The sequence below is a fragment of the Oncorhynchus clarkii genome, chromosome 25, assembly GCF_045791955.1.
Source record: "Oncorhynchus clarkii lewisi isolate Uvic-CL-2024 chromosome 25, UVic_Ocla_1.0, whole genome shotgun sequence".
Taxonomy (NCBI): Eukaryota; Metazoa; Chordata; class Actinopteri; order Salmoniformes; family Salmonidae; genus Oncorhynchus; species Oncorhynchus clarkii.
In genome coordinates this window covers 30,433,506-30,457,741 of record NC_092171.1, presented here as the reverse complement: position 1 = coordinate 30,457,741, position 24,236 = coordinate 30,433,506, and the positions used below count along the sequence as shown (strand labels likewise).

Here is a 24,236-nt window from a genome sequence, read left to right as displayed (position 1 = left end):
TCTCAAGACCCCTTTTCCATCTGTTTGACCAGAAACCAAAGCCTTTACTTACTCCAAATGTTTTATATGCCTTAATTTCTCAAACATATAGACACTTAGCTTCCATTTGACACTCAATTTGACATGCTCCTATGAACTTCACATGTTGGTGGTCATTTGTTCTTTTACATGGAAATGCTCCCAGAACACAACTATTTAAACAGTACATGTGAACCTTCTGAAGACTGAGGATGTGTAAATCACCTGTTTACAGTTAGGCTACACATGGAGGAATAGTCATGAATGAGGGAGGGAGATAATAGGGCAGGGGTCTCCAACCTTTGAGCCACTTTTTTTTGCCACTTTTACAAAATGAAACATTGTGAGCTACTGATGTTTTTTCTTTAAAAAAAAAGGCACATTCTTCTCCTCTTCGCTGCAACGCAACTCAGCTCCAGGTCCTTAGGATAAAAGAGAAAGACATGCACTGTTTTCCGTCAAGATACCTGGTCAAATAATGGTTAATAAAAACATATCTAAAGGGGCCCTATAAAATCTGTGTTTTTTTCTCCCCAAATTGTTTAATATTTTCCAAAATTATGTTTCTAGTTTTATTTTTCCTGCTTTTAATTAATTTCACACTAAAAATTACAATGGTTCATAGAGAAACAACGAAATTGGATGTTCCGAGTCGATGTCAATGTTTAAATCACATCAGAAGTCAATTTTTGGGGGGGAGGTACAGAAAAAAAAGTAACAAATGTAGATTTGTGTAATTCCCCTTTAATTGCGCATCGGGACCTTCAATTGCACATCTAGTGTGCAATGTGATCTAATGTGCCAGTCTAGCGATGATTCTGTACTGCTGCTGCTCATTTCATGGCAAAGTTTTCAAATAGATACAAATAATATACTTTTGCCAGGTAAGCCTACTGCGCAGTTAACATTTAATTGAGAAGGTTTTGGGGAAAGTATTTCTGTCAACTCACAAGACGGTAGAGGTTGACCGATTATGATTTTTCAACGCCGATACCGATAATTGGAGGACCAAAAAAAGCTGATACCGATTAAAATCGGCAGATTTTTATTCATTTATAATAATAACATTACTGAATTAACACTTATTTTAACTTAATATAATACATCAATCAAATCAATTTAGCCTCAAATAAATAATGAAACATGTTCAATTTGGTTTAAAGAATGCAAAAACAAAGTGTTGGAGAAGAAAGTAAAAGTGCAATATGTGCCAAATAAAAAAGCTAACGTTTAAGTTCCTTGCTCAGAACATGAGAACATATGAAAGCTGGTGGTTCCTTTTAACAAGAGTCTTCAATATTCCCAGGTAAGAAGTTTTAGGTTGTAGTTATTATAGGAATTATAGGACTATTTCCCTCTATACCATTTCCATTTCATTAACCTTTGACTATTGGATGTTCTTATAGGCACTTTAGTATTGCCAGTGTAACAGTATAGCTTCCGTCCCTCTCCTCGCCCCTACCTGGGCTCGAACCACTACCACATCGACAACAGCCACCCTCGAAGCATCGTTACCCATCGCTCCACAAAAGCCCCTCTGCAAGGGGAACAACTACTCCAAGTCTCAGAGCGAGTGACTTTTGAAACGCTATTAGAACGCACCCCGCTAACTAGCTAGCCATTTCACATCGGTTACACCAGCCTAATCTCGGGAGTTGATAGGCTTGAAGTCATAAACAGCGCAATGCTGGCAAACGCACAAAAGTGCTGTTTGAATGAATGCTTACGAGCCTGCTGCTGCATACCACTGCTCAGTCAGACTGCTCTATCAAATATCAAATCATAGACTTAATTTTAACATAATAACACACAGAAATACGAGCCTTAGGTCATTAATATGGTTGAATCCGGAAACTATAATTTCGAAAATAAAACGTTTATTCTTTCAGTGAAATACAGAACCGTTCCGTATTTTATCTAACGGGTGGCATCCATAAGTCTAAATATTGCTGTTACATTGCACAACCTTCAATGTTATGTCATAATTACGTGAAATTCTGGCAAATTAGTTCGTAATGAGCCAGGCAGCTCAAGCTGTTGCATATACCCTGACTCTGCGTGTAATGAACGCAAGAAAAGTGACACAATTTCCCTAGTTTAATATTGCCTGCTAACATGAATTTATTTTAAGTAAATATGCAGGTTTAAAAATATATACTTCTGTGTATTGATTTTAAGAAAGGCATTGATGTTTATGGTTAGGTACATTCGTGCAACGATTATGCTTTTTTCGCAAATGCGCTTTCGATAAATCATCCCCCGTTTGGCGAAGTTGGCTGTCTTTGTTAGGAAGAAATAGTCTTCCCAGTTCGCAATGAGCCAGGCAGCCCAAACTGCTGCATATACCCTGACTCTGTTGCACAGAACACAAGAGAAGTGACACAATTTCCCTAGTTAAAATAAATTCATGTTAGCAGGCAATATTAACTAAATATGCAGGTTTAAAAATATATACTTGTGTATTGATTTTAAGAAAGGTGTTGATGTTTATGCTTAGGTACACATTGGTGCAACGACAGTGCTTTTTTCGCAGTGATAAATTATGATAAATTAACAGGCACCGCATCGATTATATGCAACGCAGGACAAGCTAGATAAACTAGTAATATCATCAACCATGTGTAGTTTACTAGTGATTGTGTTAAGATTGATTGTTTTTTATAAGATATGTTTAATGCTAGCTAGCACCTTGGCTCCTTGCTGCACTCGCATAACAGGTAGTCAGCCTGCCACGCAGTCTCCTCATGGAGTGCAATGTAATCGGCTTTGATCGGTGTCCAAAAATGACGATTACCGATTGTTGTGTAAACCTGAAATCGGCCCTAATTAAATCGGACCCAATTAATCGGCCATTCCGATTAATCGGTCGATCTCAACAAGACAGTTATCACATCAACTGCTAGTGATGGGTTATCACATCAACTGCTAGTGATGGGCATTCTAAGTATTTTCTGTGAGCTGGATATTTTGGCTCCATTTACCTAAAAGAGCCGTTCATTTGGCTCCCAAATGGCTCTTCGTTCAGTAAATCGTAGAAATTGAACTAAAACCATGAAAAAAATAGTACATCTTTAAATTAAAGACTGAAACATTGCCTATCATTATCTCTGATCGTGAAATGTGAGTTGAAATAAATGTTTACCTGACCAAATTACTTACTGACTTGCAAAAAAATGTAAGACTAAACTTTACGCACTAAAGAAATTAGTGTGGACCAGATGACTAATGGCTTCTTCCTTGCTGAGCGGCCTTTCAGGTTATGTCGATATAGGATTAGTTTTACTGTGGATATAGATACTTTTGTACCTGTTTCCTCCAGCATCTTCACACTGTCCTTTGCTGTTGTTCTGGGATTGATTTGCACTTTTCGCACCAAAGTACATTCATCTCTAGGATTCCTGAGCGGTATGACGGCTGCTTGGTCCCATGGTGTTTATACTTGCGTACTATTGTTTGTACAGATGAACGTGGTACCTTCAGGCGTTTGGAAATTGCTCCCAAGGATGAAGCAGACTTGTGGAGGTCTACAATTGTTTTTCTGAGGTCTTGGCTGATTTCTTTTAATTTTCCCATGATGTCAAGCAAAGAGGCACGGAGTTTGAAAGTAGGCCTTGAAATACATCCACGGGTCCACCTCCAATTGATTCAAATGATGTCAATTAGCCATTACATAATTTTCCAAGCTGTTTAAAGGCACAGTCAACTTAGTGTATGTAAACCTCTGACCCACTGGAATTGTGATACAGTGAATTATAAGTTAAATAATCTGTCTGTAAACAACTGTTGGAAAAATGTCATGCACAAAGTAGATGTCCTAACCGACTTGCCAAAACTATAGTTTGTTAACAAGAAATTTGTGGAGTGCTTTAAAAACTAGTTTTAATGACTTCAACCAAAAGTGTATGTAATCTTCCGACTTCAACTGTATATTACTGTAAATATTGATGACTTTCCCTGTGTATGATGATATATTTTGATACTGTGAAACTGTTATACATTTCTTTTTACCTCCTGTTTCAGGAAGTGTTGTCACGGAGTATTGCCCCTATTCATAGGACCTTCCACCCCCATCTGGGATATGGATGCCTGATGAAGACCTAAGGGTCGAAACGTTGATGTAAATAAATATCACCTGCATGAGCAGCAGTGTGCGCCGTTTTCCTTTCTGTTTTCCATGAGTTTTCCTACAACTCCAGCACCTGCGGAAAGTACCTGGATGTGTGTATGTTCAGCTTTTGTATCAGACCGTATACCACGAGTACAAAACATGTATTTGTACTGTTCTAATTACATTGGTAACCAGTTTATAATAGCAATAAGGCACCTTGGGGGTTTGTGGTATACGGCCAATATACCACAGCTAAGGGCTGTGTCCAGGCACTCCGTGATGCGTCGTGCATAAGAACAGCCCTTTGCCGTGGTATATTGGCCATATACCACACCCCCTCGGGACTTATTGTTTTAATAATCGACATATGCAGCTCAAAAAGCAATTGAAACAGCATGCAAATCAGGGAACAAAATTACATTTGCGATTCGGTTACCGACTTCACCAAAAAGAGCCGTTCAAAAAGAGCCATTTGTTTGCGAACGACCCATCACAACTGACTACACAAGGAGTGCTAGACAAACGCCCGCACTACACAGACAGAAATGGGCAATATTTCTGGAAATTAATTGGCAGATATTGGCTTTCTAAGCCAGTAGTGTCTAACTGTAACCGATGTGAAATGGCTAGCTAGTTAGCGGTAGTGCGCGCTAATAGCGTGTCAGTCGGTGACGTCACTCGCTCTGAGACCTGAAGTAGTTGTTCCCCTTGCTCTGCAAGGGCTGCGGCTTTTGTGGCGTGATGGGTAACGATGCTTCGTGGGTGTCAGTTGTCTGTGTGCAGAAGGCCGGTTAGGGGCGAGGGGACGGACTAAAGTTAAACTGTTACATAACCAGGGGTGGGATAATGTCAATGTTGCGTTGGTTAGATAGCAGCTGGGAGTTTCCAGTGTCTGATACAAGGTAGATTTGTTTATGACAGTTAGAGGTGGAACACATGAAAATTGCATGTACTTTCAGAATTGTTTTGCGAGCTACACATAGGTGGTCGGCAAGCTACTGGTAGCTCGCAATTGACCCCTGGAATAGGGAATGCTCCTTTGTTCCAGTGAAAAATAAAAAAGATTTGGAGCACAATTATCAAAATGTACCAGGCATTTATTTATACACTCAGTGGCCAGTTTATTAGGTAAACCACCCTGATCACAAAAATGGTTCACTCCTACAGACAGTGAGTGAGTCACGTGGCCGAGCTATATAAAGCAGACAGGCATCCAGTTAGTGTTTGAGTGAACGTTAGAATGGGCAAAACGAGTGACCTAAGCGACTGGGCGTGGAATGATTGTCAATACCAGGCATGCCGGTTCCAGTATCTCAGAAACGGCCGGCCTCCTGGGCCTTTTACGCACGACAGTCTCTAGGGTTTACCGAGAATGGTGCAACAAACAAAAAACATCCATTCAGCGGAAGTCCTGTGGACGAAAACAGCTCGTTGATGAGAGAGGTCGAAGGAGAATGGCAAGAATTGTGCAAGCTAACAGGCAGGCCACAAACAGCGCAGTACAACAGGGGTGTGCAGAACGGCATCTCAGAACGCACAACTAGTCGGTCCTTGTCACGGATGGGCTATTGCAGGAGACGATCAGAACAGGTTCCACTCCAATCAGCTAAAACAAGAATAATTGGCTACAGTGGGCAGGAAATCACCAAAACTTGGCAATTGATGAGTGGAAAAACATTGCCTGGTCGGACGAATCCCGGTTCATATTGTGTCATGCTGATGGCAGCCAGGATTTAGCATAAGCATTATAAGTCCATGGCCACTCATGCCTTGTGTCAAAGGTACAGGCTGGTGGGATGGTGTGGGGAATGTTTTCCTGGCACACGTTAGATCCCTTGATACCAGTTGAGCAGCGTTTCCATGTCCAAAATAATTCAGGCTGTCCTGTAGGCAAAGGGGGGGTCCGACACAGTACGAGATGGGTGTGGCTAATAAATGGGCCACCGAGTGTAGTGTATATCTGCTTTATTTGAAACGTGAAAAATACAAAAGTGAAAAAGTATCGTTGTCTCACCAGAGCGGGTTAAGGACAGCGCGGCAGGTCGCCCTGCTACACAGCACAGGCTCATACTGGATGGGGGGCAAGTCTGGGCGCTCCTTCAGGGGGGTGAACAAAGAGGCCACGGGGACCACCATGCGGGTGGCCTCCAGACGACTGGAGGGCCAGACGTTCCAGCTGAAACGCACCCCATCACGCTCCTCATTCTGGGCGATAAACTCTGGGAAGGTCGCCATTCCACCCTACAGACTGAGAAGGAGAGAAAGGAGTGTCTGCGTGTTATAGAAATATAGGCTATACATTTATGGTCATGATTCCATTTGATATTTCAACAGAGCATTAATTATATAATAGTCCACTGCACTGCAAGGAGTCTCATAATATTATCTTTTTATAATTGCCTGGCTTTTTACCATTGCAGTGTCCTGAGATACCCTTTTGGACTTTGAGCATAATGTTACACTCCAGCATGTTTACTTCCAATTTGAATGTGTCATATATACTGGTAGTGGAAATGCAGTCAAATATGATGTAACCTATGCTATGGGAAATTCTGGCTTACTTCTAAATAGGGCAAAAAAATGGGTCTAAAAGTCATGACTAGAACCTGGCTAAGGTACAGAATATGATCCTGACTGTGACCCACTTCTTCACCCACTGTCTGATCAAATGTTCAAAATAATTTACTTTGAAAACACACTGAATCTGAATAGAAGTCCAATCAACAAGTGAAGCACCTAACCGACAGTGCAGTTTCAAAAAATACGGATAAGAATAAGAAATAAAAGTAACAGGTAATTAAAGAGCAGCGGTAAAAAAAAATATATATATATATACACAGGGGGGTGCCGGTACAGAGTCAATGTGCGGGGGTACCGGTTAGTTGGGGTAGTATGTACATGTAGGTAGAGTTCATTAAAGTGACTATTGCACAGATGACAACAGAGAGTGGCAGTGGTATGGAGAGTGGAGGGGGGGCAATACGAATACTCTGGGTAGCCATTTGACTAGATGTTCAGGAGACTTATGGCTTGGGACTAGAAACTGAATTGGAAGCTGCTTGGACCTAGACTTGGCGCTCTGGTACCGCTTGCCTTGTGGTAGCAGAGAGAACAGTCTATGACTAGAGTGGCTGGAGTCTGACAATTTTTAGGGCCTTCCTCGGACACCACCTGGTATGGGGGTCCTGGATGGCAGGAAGCTTGGCCCTAGTGATGTACTGGGACGTTCGCACTACCCATTGCAGTGCCTTGTGGTCAGAGCCCGAACAGTTGCCATACCAGGCAGTGATGCAACCAGTTAGGATGCTCTCGATGGTGCAGCTGTAGAACCTTTTGAGGATCTGAGGACCCATGCCAAATATTTTCAGTCTCCTGAGGGGGAATAGGTTTTGTCGTGCCCACTTCACGACTGTCATGGTGTGCTTAGACCATGTTAGTTTGCTGGTGATGTGGACACCAAGGAACTTGAAGCTCTCAACCTGCTCCACTGCAGCCCCGTCGATGAGAATGGGGGCGTGCCCGGTCCTCTTTTTCCTGTAGTCCACAATCATCTCCTTTCTCTTGATCACGTTGAGGGAGAGGTTGTTGTCCTGGCACCACACGGCCAGGTCTCTGACCTCCTACCTATATACTGTCTCATGTTGTCGTGATCAGGCACTGTTGTGTCATCTGCAAATTTAATGATGGTGTTGGAGTCGTGCCTGGCCGTGCAGTCCTGATTGAACAGGGAGTACAGGAGGGGGCTGAGCACGCACCCCTGATGGGCCCCTGTGTTGATGATCAGCGTGGCGGATGTGTTGTTACCTACCCTTACCACCTGGGGGTGGCCGTCAGGAAGTGCAGGATCCAGTTGCAGAGGGAGGTGTTTAGTCCCAGGGTCCTTAGCTTATTCATGAGCTATGAGGGCACTATGGTGTTGAACGCTGAGTTGTGGTCAATGAGTAGCATTCTCACATAGGTGTTCCTTTTGTCCAGGTGGGAAAGGGCAATGTGGAGAGCAATAGAGACTGCATCATCTGTGGATATGTTGGGGCGGTATGCGAATTGGAGTGGGTCTAGGGTTTCTGGAATGATGGTGTTTATGTGGTCCATGACCAGCCTTTCAAAGCACTTCATGGCTTCAGATGTGAGTGCTACGGGTCGGTAGTCATTTAGGCAGGTTATCTTAGTGTTCTTGGGCACAGGCACTATGGTGGTCTGCTTAAAACATGTTGGTATTATAGACTCCGACAGGGAGAGGTTGAAAATGTCAGTGAAGACACTTGCCAGTTGGTCAGCGCATGCTCGCAGTACACGTCCTGGTAATCAGTCTGGCTCTGTGGTCTTGTGAATGTTGACCTGTTTAAAGGTCTTACTCACATCGGCTGTGGAGAGCGTGCTTCCACACAGTCTTCCAGTACAGCTGGTGCTCTCATCCATGTTTCAGTGCTATTTGCCTTGAAGCGAGCATAGTTTAGCTCGTCCGGTAGGCTCCTGTCACTGGGAAGCTCTCGGCTGTGCTTCCCTTTGTACTCTGTAATGGTTTGCTGGCCCTGCCACATCCGACGAGCGTCAGAGCCGGAGTAGTATGATTTGATCTTTGCTTGTTTGATGGTTCGTCACAGGGCATAACGGGATTTCTTATAAGCTTCCGGGTTAGAGTCCCGCTCCTTGAAAGCGGCAGCTCTAGCCTTTAGCTCAGTGCGGATGCTGCCTGTAATCCATGGCTTCTGGTTGGGGTATGTACGTACAGTCACTGTGGGGACGACGTCATTGATGCACTTATTGATGAAGCCAATGACAGATATGGTGTTCCCCCAAAGCCATTAAAGGAATCCCGAAACATATTCCAGTCTGTGCTAGCAAAACAGTCCTGTAGCTTAGCATCTGCTTCATCTGACCACTTTTTTATTGATCTAGTCACTGGTGCTTCCTGCTTGAATTTTTCCTTGTAAGCAGGAATCTGGATGATGGAATTATGGTCAGATTTGCCAAATGGAGGGATGAGGGAGAGCTTTGTATGCATCTCTGTGTGTGGAGTATAGGTGGTCCAGAGTTATTTTCCCTCTGGGTGTACATTTAACATGCTGATAGAAATTTGGTAAAACTGATTTAAGTTTCCCTGAATTAAAGTCCCCGGCTACTTGGAGCCCCACGTCTGGGTGAGCGTTTTCTTGTTCGCTTATGGCGGAATACAGCTCATTCAATGCTTGTGGATGCAGCTCATTCAATGCTAGTGAATGCATAGTGGTGCCAGCTAGTAGTAAGTTCATTGTATTGAACTATCACTAACCTTTGCGGTCTCCTGAAGTCACAATATTTGACCTGATGAGATTCTATCAGAGATGCAAATGTTCACAATTCCTTAATAGTTAAAAGGTCTTTCAAAATGGAAACACTCACTGTATTGGGCTTTTATCTAGCTAGTTAAGTATCTGACCTGAATCAAACACTCTACACACACGTACATTGTAATATTATTGTATGGTGGCATTACACATTTTGTATTGTAGATATGTAGTGTAATGTTATCATGTACTGTTTTATCTTTTGTGTTATGTGCCTTAATGTGTTTGAACCTAGTAGTTGCTGCCTTGGCAGGAACAACTGTAATGGGGATCCCTAATAAATACAAATGGTGACTCAATCAAAAGGCTTTACAAACGGATGCTGGATTACCAGCAAAGCTATTTTGATTGAATGAACAACCAGTCTCTGTACAACAACAACATTAGCTAGATACAGTAGCTAACAAGGGCACGCCAAAAACAATTACAATTGTTCAATAGATTTCAGGAGAGAAAATCACATCACAAAAAAAGATAGCTTGCTTGTCTACTTTTTGGGTTGGCTAACTAGAATAAATTGCATTCACCATGTTAACAACCAGCTAACGTTAGCTATCTAATTTAGCTTCAGTTAGCGGATCGACCGGCGAATGAAACGTAAAAAAATAAAAAATAATTATTCACCCTGCTCAGCTCGCTAAACCGCCACACAACTGTAACTTAATAAGTATTACATCCAAAATGCATTACGTAATACACATATCCCAAATATATGTCTTAGTCAATAATTACAGCAAATAGTAGCACATTTGAATATTTACCTGAGACTGGTTGACTCTGCTACGTACTGTAGTGACAGTGAACAGCGCCAAGCACAACGTTGGCTGACAACGTAGCAAACAACATGGCTGCGAGGAGTAATGCCACGTCAAGAGGTGTCCAATCATAGCCCCTCACCCACCTTTGAGAATGTGGTCTAATCTTTATGGCAAGAGTTTCATTGATAGAGCGATAACATATGATTGACAACTATGACAGTCATTGATCAACCAAACAGAGAAAAGGAGACACTGGCTTTTTAAAACATTGCAATACAAATTTTATTACATTATGACAACAACAAAAAATGTCCAACTAATTTCAGCATATCCTTTACAACATCTCCAAATCTTGGTTGGGTTCATTAGGGTACACCGGAAAACATTTTAAGTTGTTTTGCAATTAAAAACACAAATTAGGGTATCTTATTGGACAAGTCCAATAGTGACTCCCGATTGAAGTCTATTTTCTTCTGTTTGGTGCCTAATGAACATAACTCAGGACAAGCTTCATAATCCCATCATTTATGCATCTTTTGTGCCTATTTTACAATTAGAGTAAAAATCACAGAACTTCTTTTGATTTATCCTGATAAGTAAATAAGCCTCTGCATAATTTTATACACAAACATCTTAATTAATTATATTAGAGGCAAAATAACTCATCTCCTTCTTGCTAAATCCAAATGACAACCTTTTATTTAACTGGGTTAAGGCTCAGTGGTTCACATATTGTTGAATCCCATCATTCCTTTCGCGTTGCCAGCTGCACCCTGTTGGAACTGTCTCATCATGGACTGGAGACCAGACATTCCACCTGAAGAGACAAATGATAATCAGAGTGTTTCAGGGGGATCAGTTCAACTCTAGAGCAAGGCAGAGAGGCAGAGTCGCTAAACATGATCAAATAAAGGTTATTTGGGTTGCAAGGTGATTTGTAGATCAGCGATTCTGCAGTCTATATCACATCTATGTCATTACGTTTGGACCGACCATGCTCAAAGTAACAAAGGAAGTTTGGGTAATGTGAAATGACTTATTGTAAAAGTCAAGCCTACCCATATGGTGGAGAACCCTTGGGTCCATCATCTTTGCCATCTGTTGGTTCAACTTAGCCATCTGAGAGGGGTTGACATTCTTGGACATATCACCACCTGCAAACATGTAAAAGTGCAAAATAATTTAGAGACATTCTACTGCTTGATGAAAGCAAAATTGTGTAATTGGACCAGTGCTTCTGTTTCCGGGCTGAAACGTGTCTGAAACGTGACTAGTCATGAAATCCTTGCTTCCCCTGTCCTTGTTTCCTCCCCCCACAGAGTGCATTGAAGGAGAGGCTCCAAGGTCCTCCCCTCAGACCTCCTCCAATGCGATTTGAGAGGGAAATGGAGGAAACATGGACAAAGGAAGCAAGAATGACAACTAGTAATGTTTCAAAAGCCAAAAAGTGCATACCTTTGAACAGGCCCTTGATGCCACCCATCTTCTTCACCATCTGGGCAAACTTGGTGTACTGGGTGAGCAGCTCCTGGACGTCCCTGGTGGCAACCCCTGAACCGCGTGCCACTCTGGCGATTCGGTTCGGCCCCTTGCTGAAGAGCTTTGCACCGTCTTTGTTGTCAAGTTCTGCAAAAACCAAAGAAAGAAACCAGTGAAGAAAACATGTACGCATTTTGTATAACCCTTTTGTTTCTATCCCTTACTGTTGTTTATTGATGAAAGTGGATTGCATCTTTACCTTGGTCGTTCATGCTGTCCATAATTGTCATGAGTTTCTTCAACCTAGCCATGGACTCCTGCTCGTTGCCTTTGCTCATGAAGTCTGTTCCGAAACCTGGGATCATACCCTTGTGACATTAACAGAAGTCAGATTAGCATTGTCATCTTTAAATGTATCCCACACATGACCAGAAGAATATAAACTATTCTTAGGTATTCATTATTTACCAAGGGGGAAGGGTATACAGTTGAGATTGTTTTCGAAAGGTCTTTGTGCTGAAACGTTGACCATCTGCTTGTTTCATCTATAGTATGTACCCCTATGGGGACTTAGATTTTCTCCTATTGGGTATTCTGGTTGCCGCTTACTTACCATGATCTGTCCGAAAGGTCCCATCTTCATGATGTTTTGAAACTGCTCGTACATGTCACGAAGAGTGAACTGACCTGTGGTGCAAATGGTGATTAGAATAAACTTAAACCATACCGCATATCTATGTTATAGACTGCAGAGCATATGCATACTGCATGTCAGTTATGATATGGGGCTGGTTTTACAAGTATGTTAGCTGATGATCTCATTCTCACCATGTTTCAGCTTGTCAATTAACTCCTCGTTGTCATCCAGCTTGAGTTCATTGACTTTGTCTATCAAACCTTCAATGTCTCCCATGCCTGAGGACAAAATACACACAACTCAATCAATACAGGTTGTACATAACGTAAAACGTGTTATAATGATCCATTATTCAAAAGGGAAAAACAGTTTACCCAGTAGCTTGCTGATGAAGGGTTGTGTCTTAAATGGCTCTAAGTCATCAATGTGTTCTCCAGTACCAATGAAAATGATGGGACTCTTAGTAGCAGCCACTCTAAAAAAAGGCAACAGGAGTATGAAACATTACCTAACCATCAGGATTATCATGAAGTTAATGAATTCTGCAGTAGTAAGGAAACTCAGTTGACCATAACTTGGATAAACTGTCAAAACAAAGAGTGACATTTACTTACGCACTGAGAGCACCACCACCTTTGGCATGACCATCCAGCTTTGTCACTATGACGGACGCAACTTCTACTTTGTCTTTGAAGGCCTTCGCCTGGGCTTCACAAGCTTGGCCAATGGAGGCATCCATTACGTACACAATGTTGTCAGGTTGCTGGAGGAAATAGAAACATGCTTGGGGTAAGACCATGCATGCATTGATGCATTTTCTCTAAAGCAATACAGTGTGTTCGGAAAGTATTCAGGCCCCTTGACTTTTTCCACATTTTGTAACGTTAGTCTTTCTAAAATGTATTAAGTTGTCGCCCGTCCCCCCAATCAATCTACACCCAATACCCCATAATGACAAAGCAAAAACAGGTTTTCATAAATAAAATATCACATTTACAAAAGTATACAGACCCTTTCCTCAGCACCTTGTTGAAGCACCTTTTGCAACGATTACAGCCTTGAATATTCTTGGGTATGACGCTACAAGCTTGGCACACCTGTAGTTGGGGAGTTTATCCCACTCTTCAATGTAGATCATATCAAGCTCTGTCAGGTTGGATGGGGAGCATTGCTGCACAGCTATTTTCAGTTCTCTCCAGAGAAGTTCGATCTGGTTCAAGACCAGTCTCTGGCTGGGCCACTCAAGGACATTCAGAGACATGTCCCGAAGCCACTCCTGTGTTGTCTTGGCTGTGTGCTTATGGTCATTGTCCTGTTTTTTCATCAAGGATCTCTGTACTTTGCTCCGTTCATCTTTTCCTCGATCTTGACTAGTCTCTCAGTAAATGCAGCTGAAAAACATCCTCACAGCATGCTGCCATCACCATGCTTCACCGTAGGAATGGTGCCAGGTTTACTCCAGACGCGGCGCTTGGCATTCAGGCCAAATAGTTACATTTTTGTTTCCTCAGACGAGAGAATCTTGTTTCTCGTGGCCAGTCCCCTTTAAGAGCAGTGGCTTCCATCTGATCACTCCAACATAAAGGCCTGATTGGTGGAGTGCTGCAGAGATGGTTGTCCTTCTGGAAGGTTCTCCCACCACAGAGGAACTCTAGAGCTCTGTCAAGAGTGATCGGGTTATTGGTCACCTCCCTGACCAAGGCCCTTCTCCCTCGACTGCTCAGTTTGGCCTGGCTGCCAGCTCTAGGAAGAGCCTTAATGGTTCCAAACATCTTCCAATTAAGAATGACGGAGGCCGCTGTGTTCTTGGTGACCTTCAATGCTGCATAAATGTTTTGGTACCATTCCCCAGATCTGTGCCTCGGAGCGCTAAGGACAAATCCATTGACCTCATAGCTTGGTTTTTGCTCTGACACCCACTGTCAACCGTGGGACCTTACTTAGACAGGTGTGTGCCTTACCAAATCATGTCCAATCAATTTAATTTACCACAGGTGGACTCTAATCAAGTTGTAGAAACATCTCAAGGATGAGCAATGGAAACAGGATGCACCTGAGCTCAATTTTTTTGAGTCTCATAGCAAAGGGCCTGAATACTTATGTAAATATGATACTTCCGCTTTTATTTGTAATAATTTTGCAAACCAACCCAAAATAACTTTTCTCTTTGTCATTATGGGCTATTGTGTGTAGACTGATATGGGGAAAAAATATATTTGAGAACAAGGCTGTAACGTAACAAAATGTGGAAACAGTCAGAGGGACTGAATACTTTCCGAAAGCACATTTTATAATGATGATACAAATGCTCAGACTGACAGAGAGATGATCACAGTGGTGCAAAAATATTACTTACCACTGCATTGGAAACCTGCAACATCTCCTCAAAAAGGGAATCTTCTTGCTTGTGTCGGCCACTGGTATCAACAATGATTATTTCAAAGCTCTCATTTTTGAACTTTTCCACACCTTCCGCAGCTATGACGACAGGGTCCATCTCTGTGTAACTGGATTTAACAACGTTAGTGTACTGTATGCAGCAAAGGCCCTGTAATAGACTTGCGTCCTTTCCAGGGGGTGTACTTGTACATCAAGGTTCCTTACCATATACATTAGCAAAAAAAATAACTTGAGATGCATCACATACAGATGAGAAGCAACCAAATGCAAAGCATACATACCTTCCATAGAATGGAATTCTGGCTTTTGTAGCATTTTGCTTCAACTGATCGAAGGCACCTGCACACACACAAAAATATGTTGTTGACTTAATTTTCTTTTAGGTAATTTTATTTATTTTGAGAAGGAATATCAAACAGATACATTTTGAAAATGAAACTACCAGCTCTGAAAGTGTCAGCGCAAATCAAACAGGTTTTCCACCCTTTTCTTTGGTAGTAGTACGCCAGCTGTGGAAAAGGTTTTCAATACAGAACATTAGTGATGGCATAATATATTTTGGACAAATGACCACCTGAATGTGCATATCTTTAGGCTGAAAGCCAGGAATGGCTCACCTTGGAACAGGTTGTGGTTTTCCCACTGCCCTGAAGACCCACAAACATGATGACATTGTTCTTTCCCTTTGTGGGTGTCCAAGCCTTGACCCCTGGATCCACCAGCTGAGAGACAACCACAACATTAAATCTTAGACACACTCCCATCGCATCAAATGCAACAAACACAGAAACATTGCATCTTTGTAAGATATGTGAAGTGAGAACATAGGGACAGGCCTCTCCAAACCACACAAGCTTTTTTAATGTGTAAACAAGCAATCTGAAAGTACTTGGAAAGTCTTCTCCCCGCATGAAATCTAAACTGGTCAGCTGATTATCCATGTCCGAGGGTATGCCTTCTAATGTGAAACTAATTATGTATTGAGCTGAGCAATCAAAACCTTTAAATAGAGGTAGACTACAGCTACTGGATCCCTTATTTCAATTAAGGTAATTTTTTGAGGGGAATGACTGTTTTGATGGTATAGTACATTGCCGAAACAGTTTACAAAACACGGTGGAATATCAATAGACCAAATGACTTTTGAAAACCACTAATATAAAAATAACCAGGAAATCCCACCAACAACTGTCAATCATCTACCCAAGTTTTCAATCAAAAAATTAACTCCTTCGGTTACTTTACACTGGACCATCATTAAACTAATACTAATGTATGGAGGTATTACAATACGTTCAGTTTCACGCCACAACAACTGACTAACAAACAATGACGTAAGAATTAGAGGTCGACCGCTTATGGTTTTCCGATACCGATTATTTGAGGAACAAAAAAAGGCGATACCGATTACTTGGCCGATTTTTAAAATGTATTTGAAATAATGACAATTACAACAATACTGAATGAACACTTGTTTTAACTTAATATAATACATCAATCAAATCAATTTAGCCTCAAATAAATGAAACATGTTCAATTTGGTTTAAAGAATGCAAAAACAAAGTGTTGGAGAAGTAAAAGTGCAATATGTGCCATGTAAGAAAGCTAAAGTTTAAGTTCCTTGCTCAGAACATGAGAACATATGAAAGCTGGTGGTTCCTTTTAACATGAGTTCAATATTCCCAGGTAAGAAGTTTTAGGTTGTAGTTATTATAGTATAGCTGTGCTCGAACCAGGAACACATCGACAACAGCCACCCTCGAAGCAGCGTTACCCATGCAGAGCAAGAGGAACAACTACGCCAAGTCTCAGAGTGAGTGACGTTTGAAACGCTATTAGCGCGCACCCCACTAACTAGCTAACCATTTCACATTGGTTACACAAGCCTAATCTCTGGAGTTGATAGGCTTGAAGTCATAAACAGCGCAATGCTTGAAGCATTGCGAAGAGCTGCTGGCAAAACGCACGAAAGTGCTGTTTGAATGAATGCTTACGAGCCTGCTGGTGACTACCATCGCTCAGTCAGACTGCTCTATCAAATCATAGACTTAATTATAACATAATAACACACAGAAATACGAGCCTTAGGTCATTAACATGGTCAAATCCGGAAACGATAATCTCGAAAACAAAACATTTATTCTTTCAGTGAAATACGGAACCATTCCGTATTTTATCTAACGGGTGGCATCCCTACGTCTAAATATTGCTGTTACATTGCACAACCTTCAATGTTATGTCATAATTACGTAGAATTCTGGCGAATTAGTTCGCCAAGAGCCAGGGGGCCCAAACTGTTGCATATACCCTGACTCTATGAAATGAACGCAAGAGAAGTGACACAATTTCACCTGGTTAATATTGCCTGCTAACCTGGATTTCTTTTAGCTAAATATGCAGGTTTATATATATATATATATATATATATATATATATATATATATATATATATATATATATATCCAAAATACCGATATCTGATTGTTATGAAAACTTGAAATCGGCCCTAATTAATAAGCCATTCTGATTAATCGGTCGACCTCTAGTAAGAATAGTCCGACACTGACCTTGACGAGCTCCTTGAACACAGAATGCTGGATCATTCTCCTCTTGTTCAGCCCAGAGGCCATCTCCTCCAGGTCAATGGATGATCTGTGGTCAAAAAAATATTACATTAGTAGGATACAGAATTCAGCTGGTCTACTACAGTACAATGTGTTCCTGAATAATGCTACTCACTTTACATTTTCTCTGAGCTGCTTTACCAACTTGATGTTGACATCAGCTTCCAGGAGGGCAGCACACACTTCTTTCAGCATGGCATTTAATACCTAGAGAAAGAGAAGGCATTATCTATGAGAAATATCATATGGTCTTGCTTGATTGAAACCTGGCAACATATGTAACTATTATTTAGTTAACAACCACACTTTGCCAAAAGTTGTACAAAAATAAGAAGTCTGATTTGGTACTAGATATACCTCCTCATTGATGATGGTGGCATTGCTCAGTGATCGCAATGCCGAGGTTATTTTTCTTCCCAAATCGGCTAACACCATGTTGGCAGGTCTTGTTGAACCTATAAAAAATATTTAGATTGGCAAATTTGGTTATACAGGCACTGCCAACTACTATACCACTTAAATGCTGGATAATAATGTTATGGAAAGTGAATTACAAAATCAGTTGAGAAATACGGCCTCTTCGGCTTCAATGTTGAGGGAACCCCCTTGTCTCCACACCTTTCACTGACACTTATTGGTGATCAAACGTCCGTTGTTGACTTCCTTAACTGACCAATGAACGAAAACAATGAGTGAAATCTAGAGATTAGTTTAGCATATAGTCAGGACAACATGACAGAAATTCTTCAATAACTTTTCGACATGAATTAGCTAGAAAAATACCGTAGTTAACTAATACAACATAAAGAATAGATAATATTGACCCGACTGCATCCACACAGCTTATAAAACTATCTAGCTAGCTAAATTTCTAGCTAGTTAACGTTAGCATCGACAACTCGAGTGAGGCCGTGGTTCTCCGAGAATATGATACGTATAAAGACAGCATCATCATTTCATTCGATGGATGGATCGCTATCGTGCTAACATTACGACATTTACAAAACAGTAGCTAGCTACTAAATTACCATTATTATAATTATAAAGAAGATCGTTACCTAAAGCTTGCCAACTGGCTTGAGAAAAGCAACCAAACGAACGTCATCTCAATACCAGATATCCCAGAATGCCTATCTAGTTCCGGGGTTATGTTTACTTCTTTGCAGCCCCTGTATTTTAAGGTCGTCTGAAATGTCATGTTTTCTACTTATAGTAAACGCTAATTTCATACAACACGTGTCCATTTAATTTGCCAAAATCAATATTCAATATATTTCTACAATATCAGTTACTTTAAATTGAATAATATATTCTAAATTCTCTCCATTTCACCACTACTGTTAATAGGGCTCCAATTATCGCGCCTCCTTAAATCTCAAATACGTATCCGGTATTTTCTACACATGCGTTCAATACATTCAAGCATGAGCAATCGTATGTGGCAAAATATTTGTTGAAATGAACTTTTCAGACGGGAAAAAAGAAATCGTACGATTACTCTCCAGAGTAAATTCCAAGGACCTGCCCCGTTTAATTGACTGGATGAAAAACTCTGGTATTTAATAACCCTGGCATTAGCTATTTTAAGACTAAACCAACCATCCCATGTTCATGTTGGATTATGATGCTTTAACTGTATTACATTAGCTAGTCATTTTGTTTCTTGCAGATGAAGTGGATGATGGATTGATTGACAATCAAAAGGTTATACTTCAAAGTATTTCTGAGGATCTTAGGGCATGTCTTCCTTTGGAGGCTGTGCTCTCCTCCGAGTCCTTGGCTATTCAGAAGGTGGGTTACAGTAATTGCTTTCATTCCTCAATATCTTTACTCCGGGCCAAATTTACTTGCTGAGTGCTTGTATTTGGTGCAAGGTGTGTGTATTTTATTTTCAGATAGGAATAAAAAACAACAACACTCACACTTAAAATTAGACTTTTATGTAATTAAATGGGTATTTCACCCAAATTACAAAATTACGTTGGTTTCCTTATGCTCTAAGCAGTCTATGGACAAGGTATGACAACAATCCATGCTTTGGTTTAGTTTCCCTGGAACTGTTTCCACATGCTAACGTGTGTGGTACAAATCCCAATCAAGTCATGCGACTGTTTTTCACACATCTCCAAATAATCCAAAAGTATCTAAACTTGTGAAGCTGAACAAAGTCACAGATGATTTGAACACGTGTGAAAAATGTATTATCGGTCCCATGGCTTGAATGGGATTTGTGCCACAAATGCTAAAATGTTAGCATGTGGAAACTGTGTCCAGGGAAACTAAACCAAAGCATGGATTGCTGTCATACCTTGTCCAGAGACTGCTTACAGTGTAAGTAACCAGTGTAATTTTGTAATTTCGGTGTACTATCGCTTTGACTGTCACAAATGAACTAATTCTGTTCATCATCAATTGATTATTCAGACCCAACAGAAACCCCAGCCCACACTGCATGTGGATGCTTTCCTGTATGACGAGGACACCGTGGATACACTCTGTGAGGAGGGCAAGATGAGCCGCAACTACTGCCTGAACTGTGGCACTCACAGAACAGCTCCCCTGGGTAGGTTTGCCTAGCATGGGCCTCCCGAGTGACGCAGTGCTCTAAGGCACAGCAAAGCAGTGCTTCAGGCGTAACTACAGACCCGGGTTTGATCCCAGGCAGTGTCGAAGCCAGCGGAGACCCATGAGGCGGCGCACAATTGGCCCAGCGTCGTCTGGGTTAGGGGAGGGTTTGGCCGGCCAGGATGTCCTTTTCCCACCGCGCTCTAAAGACTCCTTGTGGTGGGCCAGGCACATGCACGCTGACTTAGGTCGCCAGTTTTACGGTGTTTCCTCCGACACGTTGGTGCGGCTGGCTTCTTGGTTAAGCAAGCAGTGTGTCAAGAAGCAGGGAGGTTTGGCAGGGTCGTATTTCGGAGGATACATGGCTCTCGACCTTCGCCTCTCCCGAGTCAGTGCGGGAGTTGCAGCGATAGGACAAGACTGTAACTACCAATTGGATATCACGAAATTGGGGAGAAAAAGGTGTAAAAAGTAGAAGAAAAAAAGGTTTGCCTTGCCTGGTTAATCATTGTACTTGTTCTGAAGGATCATGCCATCTCACCAACAATCCAATTACCCAAAGCCCATCAATAATCATACTGAACAAAAATATAAACGCAGCATGTAAAGTATTGGTCCCATGTTTCATGAGCTGAAATAAAATATCCCATAAATGTTCCATAAGCACAAAAATATTATTTCTCCCAAATATTATGCACAAATGTGTTTACATCCCTGTTAGTGAGCATTTATCCTTTGCCAAGATAATCCATCAACATGACAGGTGTGGCATATCAGGAAGCGTATTAAACAGCATAATCATTACACAGGTGCATCTTGTGCTGGGACAATAAAAGGCCACTCTAAAATGTGCAGTTTTATCACACAACACAATGCCACAGATGTCGCACATTTTGAGAGCATGCAATTGACATGCTGAATACAGAAATGTCCACCAGAGCTTTTGCCAGAGAATTGAATGTTCATATTTCTATCATAAACCGCCTCCAACGTAGTTTTAGAGAATTTGGCAGTATGTCCAACCGGCCTCACAACCTCAACCTCATGTATGATGTTGTGTTAGTTGAGCGGTTTGATGATGTTAATGTTCTGAACAGTGCCCCATGGTGGTGGTGGGGTTATGGTGTGGGTAGGCATAAGCTTTGGACAATGAACACAATTGCATTTTATGGATGGCAATTTGAATGCACAGAGATACCGTGATGAGATCCTGAGGCCCATTAGCGTGCCATTCATCCACCACCATCATCTCATGTTTCAGCATGAAAATGTCACAAGGATCTGTACACAATTCCTAATGCTGAAAATGTCCCAGTTATTCCATGGCTTGCATACTCACCAGACATGTCACCCATTGAGCATGTTTGGGATGCCCTGGATGGACGTGTTTCACTTCCCGACAGTGTTCCACATCCCGACAGTATCCAACAACTTTGCACAGCCATTGAAGATGAGTAAGACAACATTCCACAGGCCACAATCAACAGCTTGATCATGCGAAGGAGAAAATGGCCAGATTATTATTATTTTTAAAGGTATTTATGACCAACAGTTGCATATCTTTATTCCCAGTCAAGTGAAATCTGTAGATTAGGGCCTAATTTATTTATTTAACTTGACTGATTTCCGTATGAACTGTAACTCACTAAAATCTTTGAAATTGTTGCTAGTTGCGTTCATATTTTCGTTCAGCATAGATGTGTAAGATAAGGGTGGGTTTATAACCCTCATGTGGCAGCATTGTGTCAAATGAATGTTTATTTTAATGTTTATTTTCTCAGAGTTCATCTCTCACTCCTTCTCGATATTGGAGCTCCAGTTCCTTTTCCAGCATGTCCTACCAGACCTGACTGGGAGACTAGTGGTGGATGTGGGTTCCAGGCTAGGGGCAGTACTCTATGGGGTAAATTACAGTTTGTTTTGGAATGAAAGAGAAACCATTTATGGCATTGAGATGTATTGTTAAAGGTTATGTGAAAATATTGCCAGAAAATGTCATGAATTCTTTGGCAAAAAAAGTATTTACTCTTCCAGTCATCTGTTGTGCTTCAGGGGTACCTGTACAGCTCTGCAGTTCGGCTTGTTGGGGTAGAGATCAGTGCAGAGTTTGTCAGGCTTCAGAATATGGCTGTGGAGAAGTATGGCTTCAGTGACCGAATACAGGTAAAGCGATCATTAGTATAATTTTACATTTATTTATCTTGATCTTTGTTTTATGTTTTTAAAGAATGTAAGTGCCACAGCTTTCTCTCATTGTCTCACATTTCTGCAGGTCATCCATGGAGATATCAGTACTCAGGATTCCCTGTTACAGAATGCAGATGTTCTCATCATGAACAATGTGTTTGAGTACTTTCTACAGCCCAATGACCAAATTAAGTAGGTAAACCTTGGACACCACACCAGGGGTGTATTCATTAGGACATATCGTTTCAAAAAGTTTTCCAACAGAAAATATCATTATCCTATAATGCAGCGTTTCCCAAACTCGGTCCTCAGGAACCCAAGAACATTTTGTTTTTTGCCCTAACACTACACAGCTTATTCAAATGATCAAAGCTTGATGATTACCTGAATCAGCTGTGTAGTACCAGGACAAAAACCAACACGTGCACCCCTTGGGCTCCCAAGGACCAAGTTTGGGAAACGCTGCAATATAGGATGCAGTAAGTGGTCATTGGAAGATTTCAATTGCATACTCCTCATGTCCTGTCTCCTTCTCAAAACCAATTGGATGAGAAAGCCAGAGGTCCCGCCCCTCTGACCTTCTCCTCCAATGGGTTTTGATGAGGAGAGAGGGGTAAGGATGCAATTGAGATCTTCCTCATATATTGTATCTGGTAATGATGCTGTGTAGTACCAGGACAAAAACCAGCATGTGCACCTCTTGGGGTCCCGAGGACGGAGTTTGGGAAACCCTGCTCTAATGTCTCTATCCTCGTGCTTTTGTAGAGCCTGGTATTTTATCGTTCACAATTTCCGCAAGAAAGGTGCTCTATTGGTTACAGTTCCAAGCCTCCAGGAAGCACTTTCTTCACATCAGGTAAGTACTGAAAATGCCTGTAAAAACTTTCTGTTTTCCACACATTGAGAATTGAATGTTTCTATGATGTGTAACTTCAAGCATAATGCACACCTCTCTTGCTGTACTGTGCTCCTCCTTCAGGGAGGGATCAACCTCAGCAAGTGGGTAGAGGAACTACCTCTGGATTACAACGTCTATCTGGGGAAGGACGGTGACCCGGACGCATTCAAAAATATACACCTGTACAGGGTACTGTGACCCTGAGTGAAGACCAAACATCTGCTCAGACTTTCTGTCCCTTGGATATTGACTTTCTGCTGCAATTACAGATGGATTCTCTTATAGGACTGTGCCCTACCATATCATGTTCAAGGTATAACAATCTATAAAGATGACTGAGTGATCTGTGATAAGAAATCCCAAATATCACTCTGATAATGTTATGTACTTTACAGTTCAGTGAATGATTTGTCAGCCTTTTTACAGAAAATGTTTGACCAATGTCTGAAATACTGTAGTAAATGAGTAGTTAAAACATTTGCCTGATGGTTCTTGTATGTTCCCCTCTAAAACAGGAAGCATGGGAGGGTAGCATAATTACAGCAGAAAGTGGCTATTAAATGGCACCAGCTCTGAGGAACTTCTGTGTTGCCTTCTTTACCAACAGCAGCGCTTTAATAGTGTTTCATTTTGGACTCTGTGGCAATTGTAATTACAATCTCTTTGATGGATTTTGCACCTTAGTTATGAGGCTCTCTAACTACACCAGACAGGCATCATGCATACGGGGCGGCAGCCTTGTGGTTAGAGCGTTGGACTAGTAACCGGAAGGTTGCAAGTTCAAACCCCCTGAGCTGACAAGGTACCAATCTGTCATTCAGGCAGTTAACCCACTAGGCTGTCATTGAAAATAAGAATTTGTTCTTAACTGTTAACTGACTTGCCTAGTTAAATAAAGGTAAAATAAAAAATTCAGTCATGTTATAGTAAACATGACACCATTGTTGAACATTGGCCTTCAGTCACCAATATTCTGTTTATTGAAATATGACACAAGCTGCTTTTACACAAGCTGACCTTTTTTTTTACAAATCAGATAAGCTCTTTTGCAAATAATTGGTCAAAATAAGGCTGCCTGAGTAAACGCAGCATAAGAACAAAGCACGTACGTACATATTGGTGATTCAAAGCCCACATGTCACGGGAAGTTGGATGCATGTGGAAAATGTTAGGCGCTATAATATGTATAGGCGCTATGATTATGATCACTCACTTAAACCTGTACAAAAGTTGTG

General features: G+C 41.4%; 3 protein-coding genes across 4 annotated transcripts in view; 1 reads left to right on the top strand and 2 right to left on the bottom strand.

The window, feature by feature from the left end:
• Positions 1-10,330, bottom strand: part of LOC139384149 (protein transport protein Sec23A-like) — a 38,745-nt gene extending 28,415 nt beyond the window's left edge. The window contains exons 1-2 of the mRNA XM_071128835.1: positions 10,215-10,330; positions 6,141-6,374 (exon numbers count right to left, since the gene is read on the bottom strand). Coding sequence (XP_070984936.1) covers positions 6,141-6,361 — 221 coding nt within the window. The 5' untranslated portion in view covers positions 6,362-6,374; positions 10,215-10,330. The remainder of the gene's footprint in view (positions 1-6,140; positions 6,375-10,214) is intronic.
• Positions 10,331-10,468: 138 nt separating this feature from the next.
• LOC139383550 (signal recognition particle subunit SRP54-like) lies at positions 10,469-18,485 on the bottom strand. 2 transcript variants are annotated; one of them, XM_071128127.1, is made up of 17 exons: positions 18,410-18,485; positions 17,906-18,019; positions 17,709-17,806; positions 17,467-17,558; positions 17,295-17,379; positions 15,345-15,449; positions 15,170-15,236; positions 15,009-15,066; positions 14,684-14,834; positions 12,942-13,090; positions 12,702-12,802; positions 12,519-12,605; positions 12,304-12,377; positions 11,950-12,058; positions 11,667-11,837; positions 11,270-11,365; positions 10,469-11,028 (listed from the first exon to the last, which is right to left on the bottom strand). In XM_071128127.1, the coding sequence occupies exons 3-17, from the start codon at positions 17,784-17,786 to the stop codon at positions 10,937-10,939; spliced, it is 1,515 nt and encodes a 504-aa protein (XP_070984228.1). In that variant the 5' UTR covers positions 17,787-17,806; positions 17,906-18,019; positions 18,410-18,485; the 3' UTR covers positions 10,469-10,936. The 2 variants fall into 2 exon arrangements, with proteins under 2 accessions (XP_070984228.1, XP_070984229.1); XM_071128128.1 differs by having other exon boundaries at positions 17,970-18,019; positions 18,410-18,483.
• A 267-nt stretch (positions 18,486-18,752) lies between these two features.
• On the top strand, positions 18,753-23,581 carry LOC139383725 (uncharacterized). The gene is made up of 8 exons (XM_071128282.1): positions 18,753-18,906; positions 19,021-19,142; positions 19,776-19,914; positions 21,698-21,819; positions 21,969-22,079; positions 22,189-22,295; positions 22,869-22,959; positions 23,083-23,581. Exons 1-8 carry the CDS (start codon positions 18,810-18,812, stop codon positions 23,197-23,199), a joined length of 906 nt encoding a protein of 301 aa, XP_070984383.1. The 5' UTR covers positions 18,753-18,809; the 3' UTR covers positions 23,200-23,581.
• The last annotated feature ends 655 nt before the right edge of the window (positions 23,582-24,236 follow it).

What these genes read in the sequence shown, in the direction of transcription:
- LOC139383550 (XM_071128127.1), bottom strand. Translation starts at nt 17,786, where the DNA reads ATGGTGTTAGCCGATTTGGGAAGAAAAATAACCTCGGCATTGCGATCA. An exon ending in AAACCACAACCTGTTCCAAG is followed by an intron (nt 15,237 to 15,344) that starts GTGAGCCATTCC and finishes CCTTTTCCACAG; the next exon opens with CTGGCGTACTACTACCAAAG. An exon ending in GACCTTTCGGACAGATCATG is followed by an intron (nt 12,059 to 12,303) that starts GTAAGTAAGCGG and finishes TAATGTCACAAG; the next exon opens with GGTATGATCCCAGGTTTCGG.
- LOC139383725 (XM_071128282.1), top strand. Translation starts at nt 18,810, where the DNA reads ATGAACTTTTCAGACGGGAAAAAAGAAATCGTACGATTACTCTCCAGA. An exon ending in AGTCCTTGGCTATTCAGAAG is followed by an intron (nt 19,143 to 19,775) that starts GTGGGTTACAGT and finishes TTGATTATTCAG; the next exon opens with ACCCAACAGAAACCCCAGCC. An exon ending in GCTTCAGTGACCGAATACAG is followed by an intron (nt 22,080 to 22,188) that starts GTAAAGCGATCA and finishes ACATTTCTGCAG; the next exon opens with GTCATCCATGGAGATATCAG.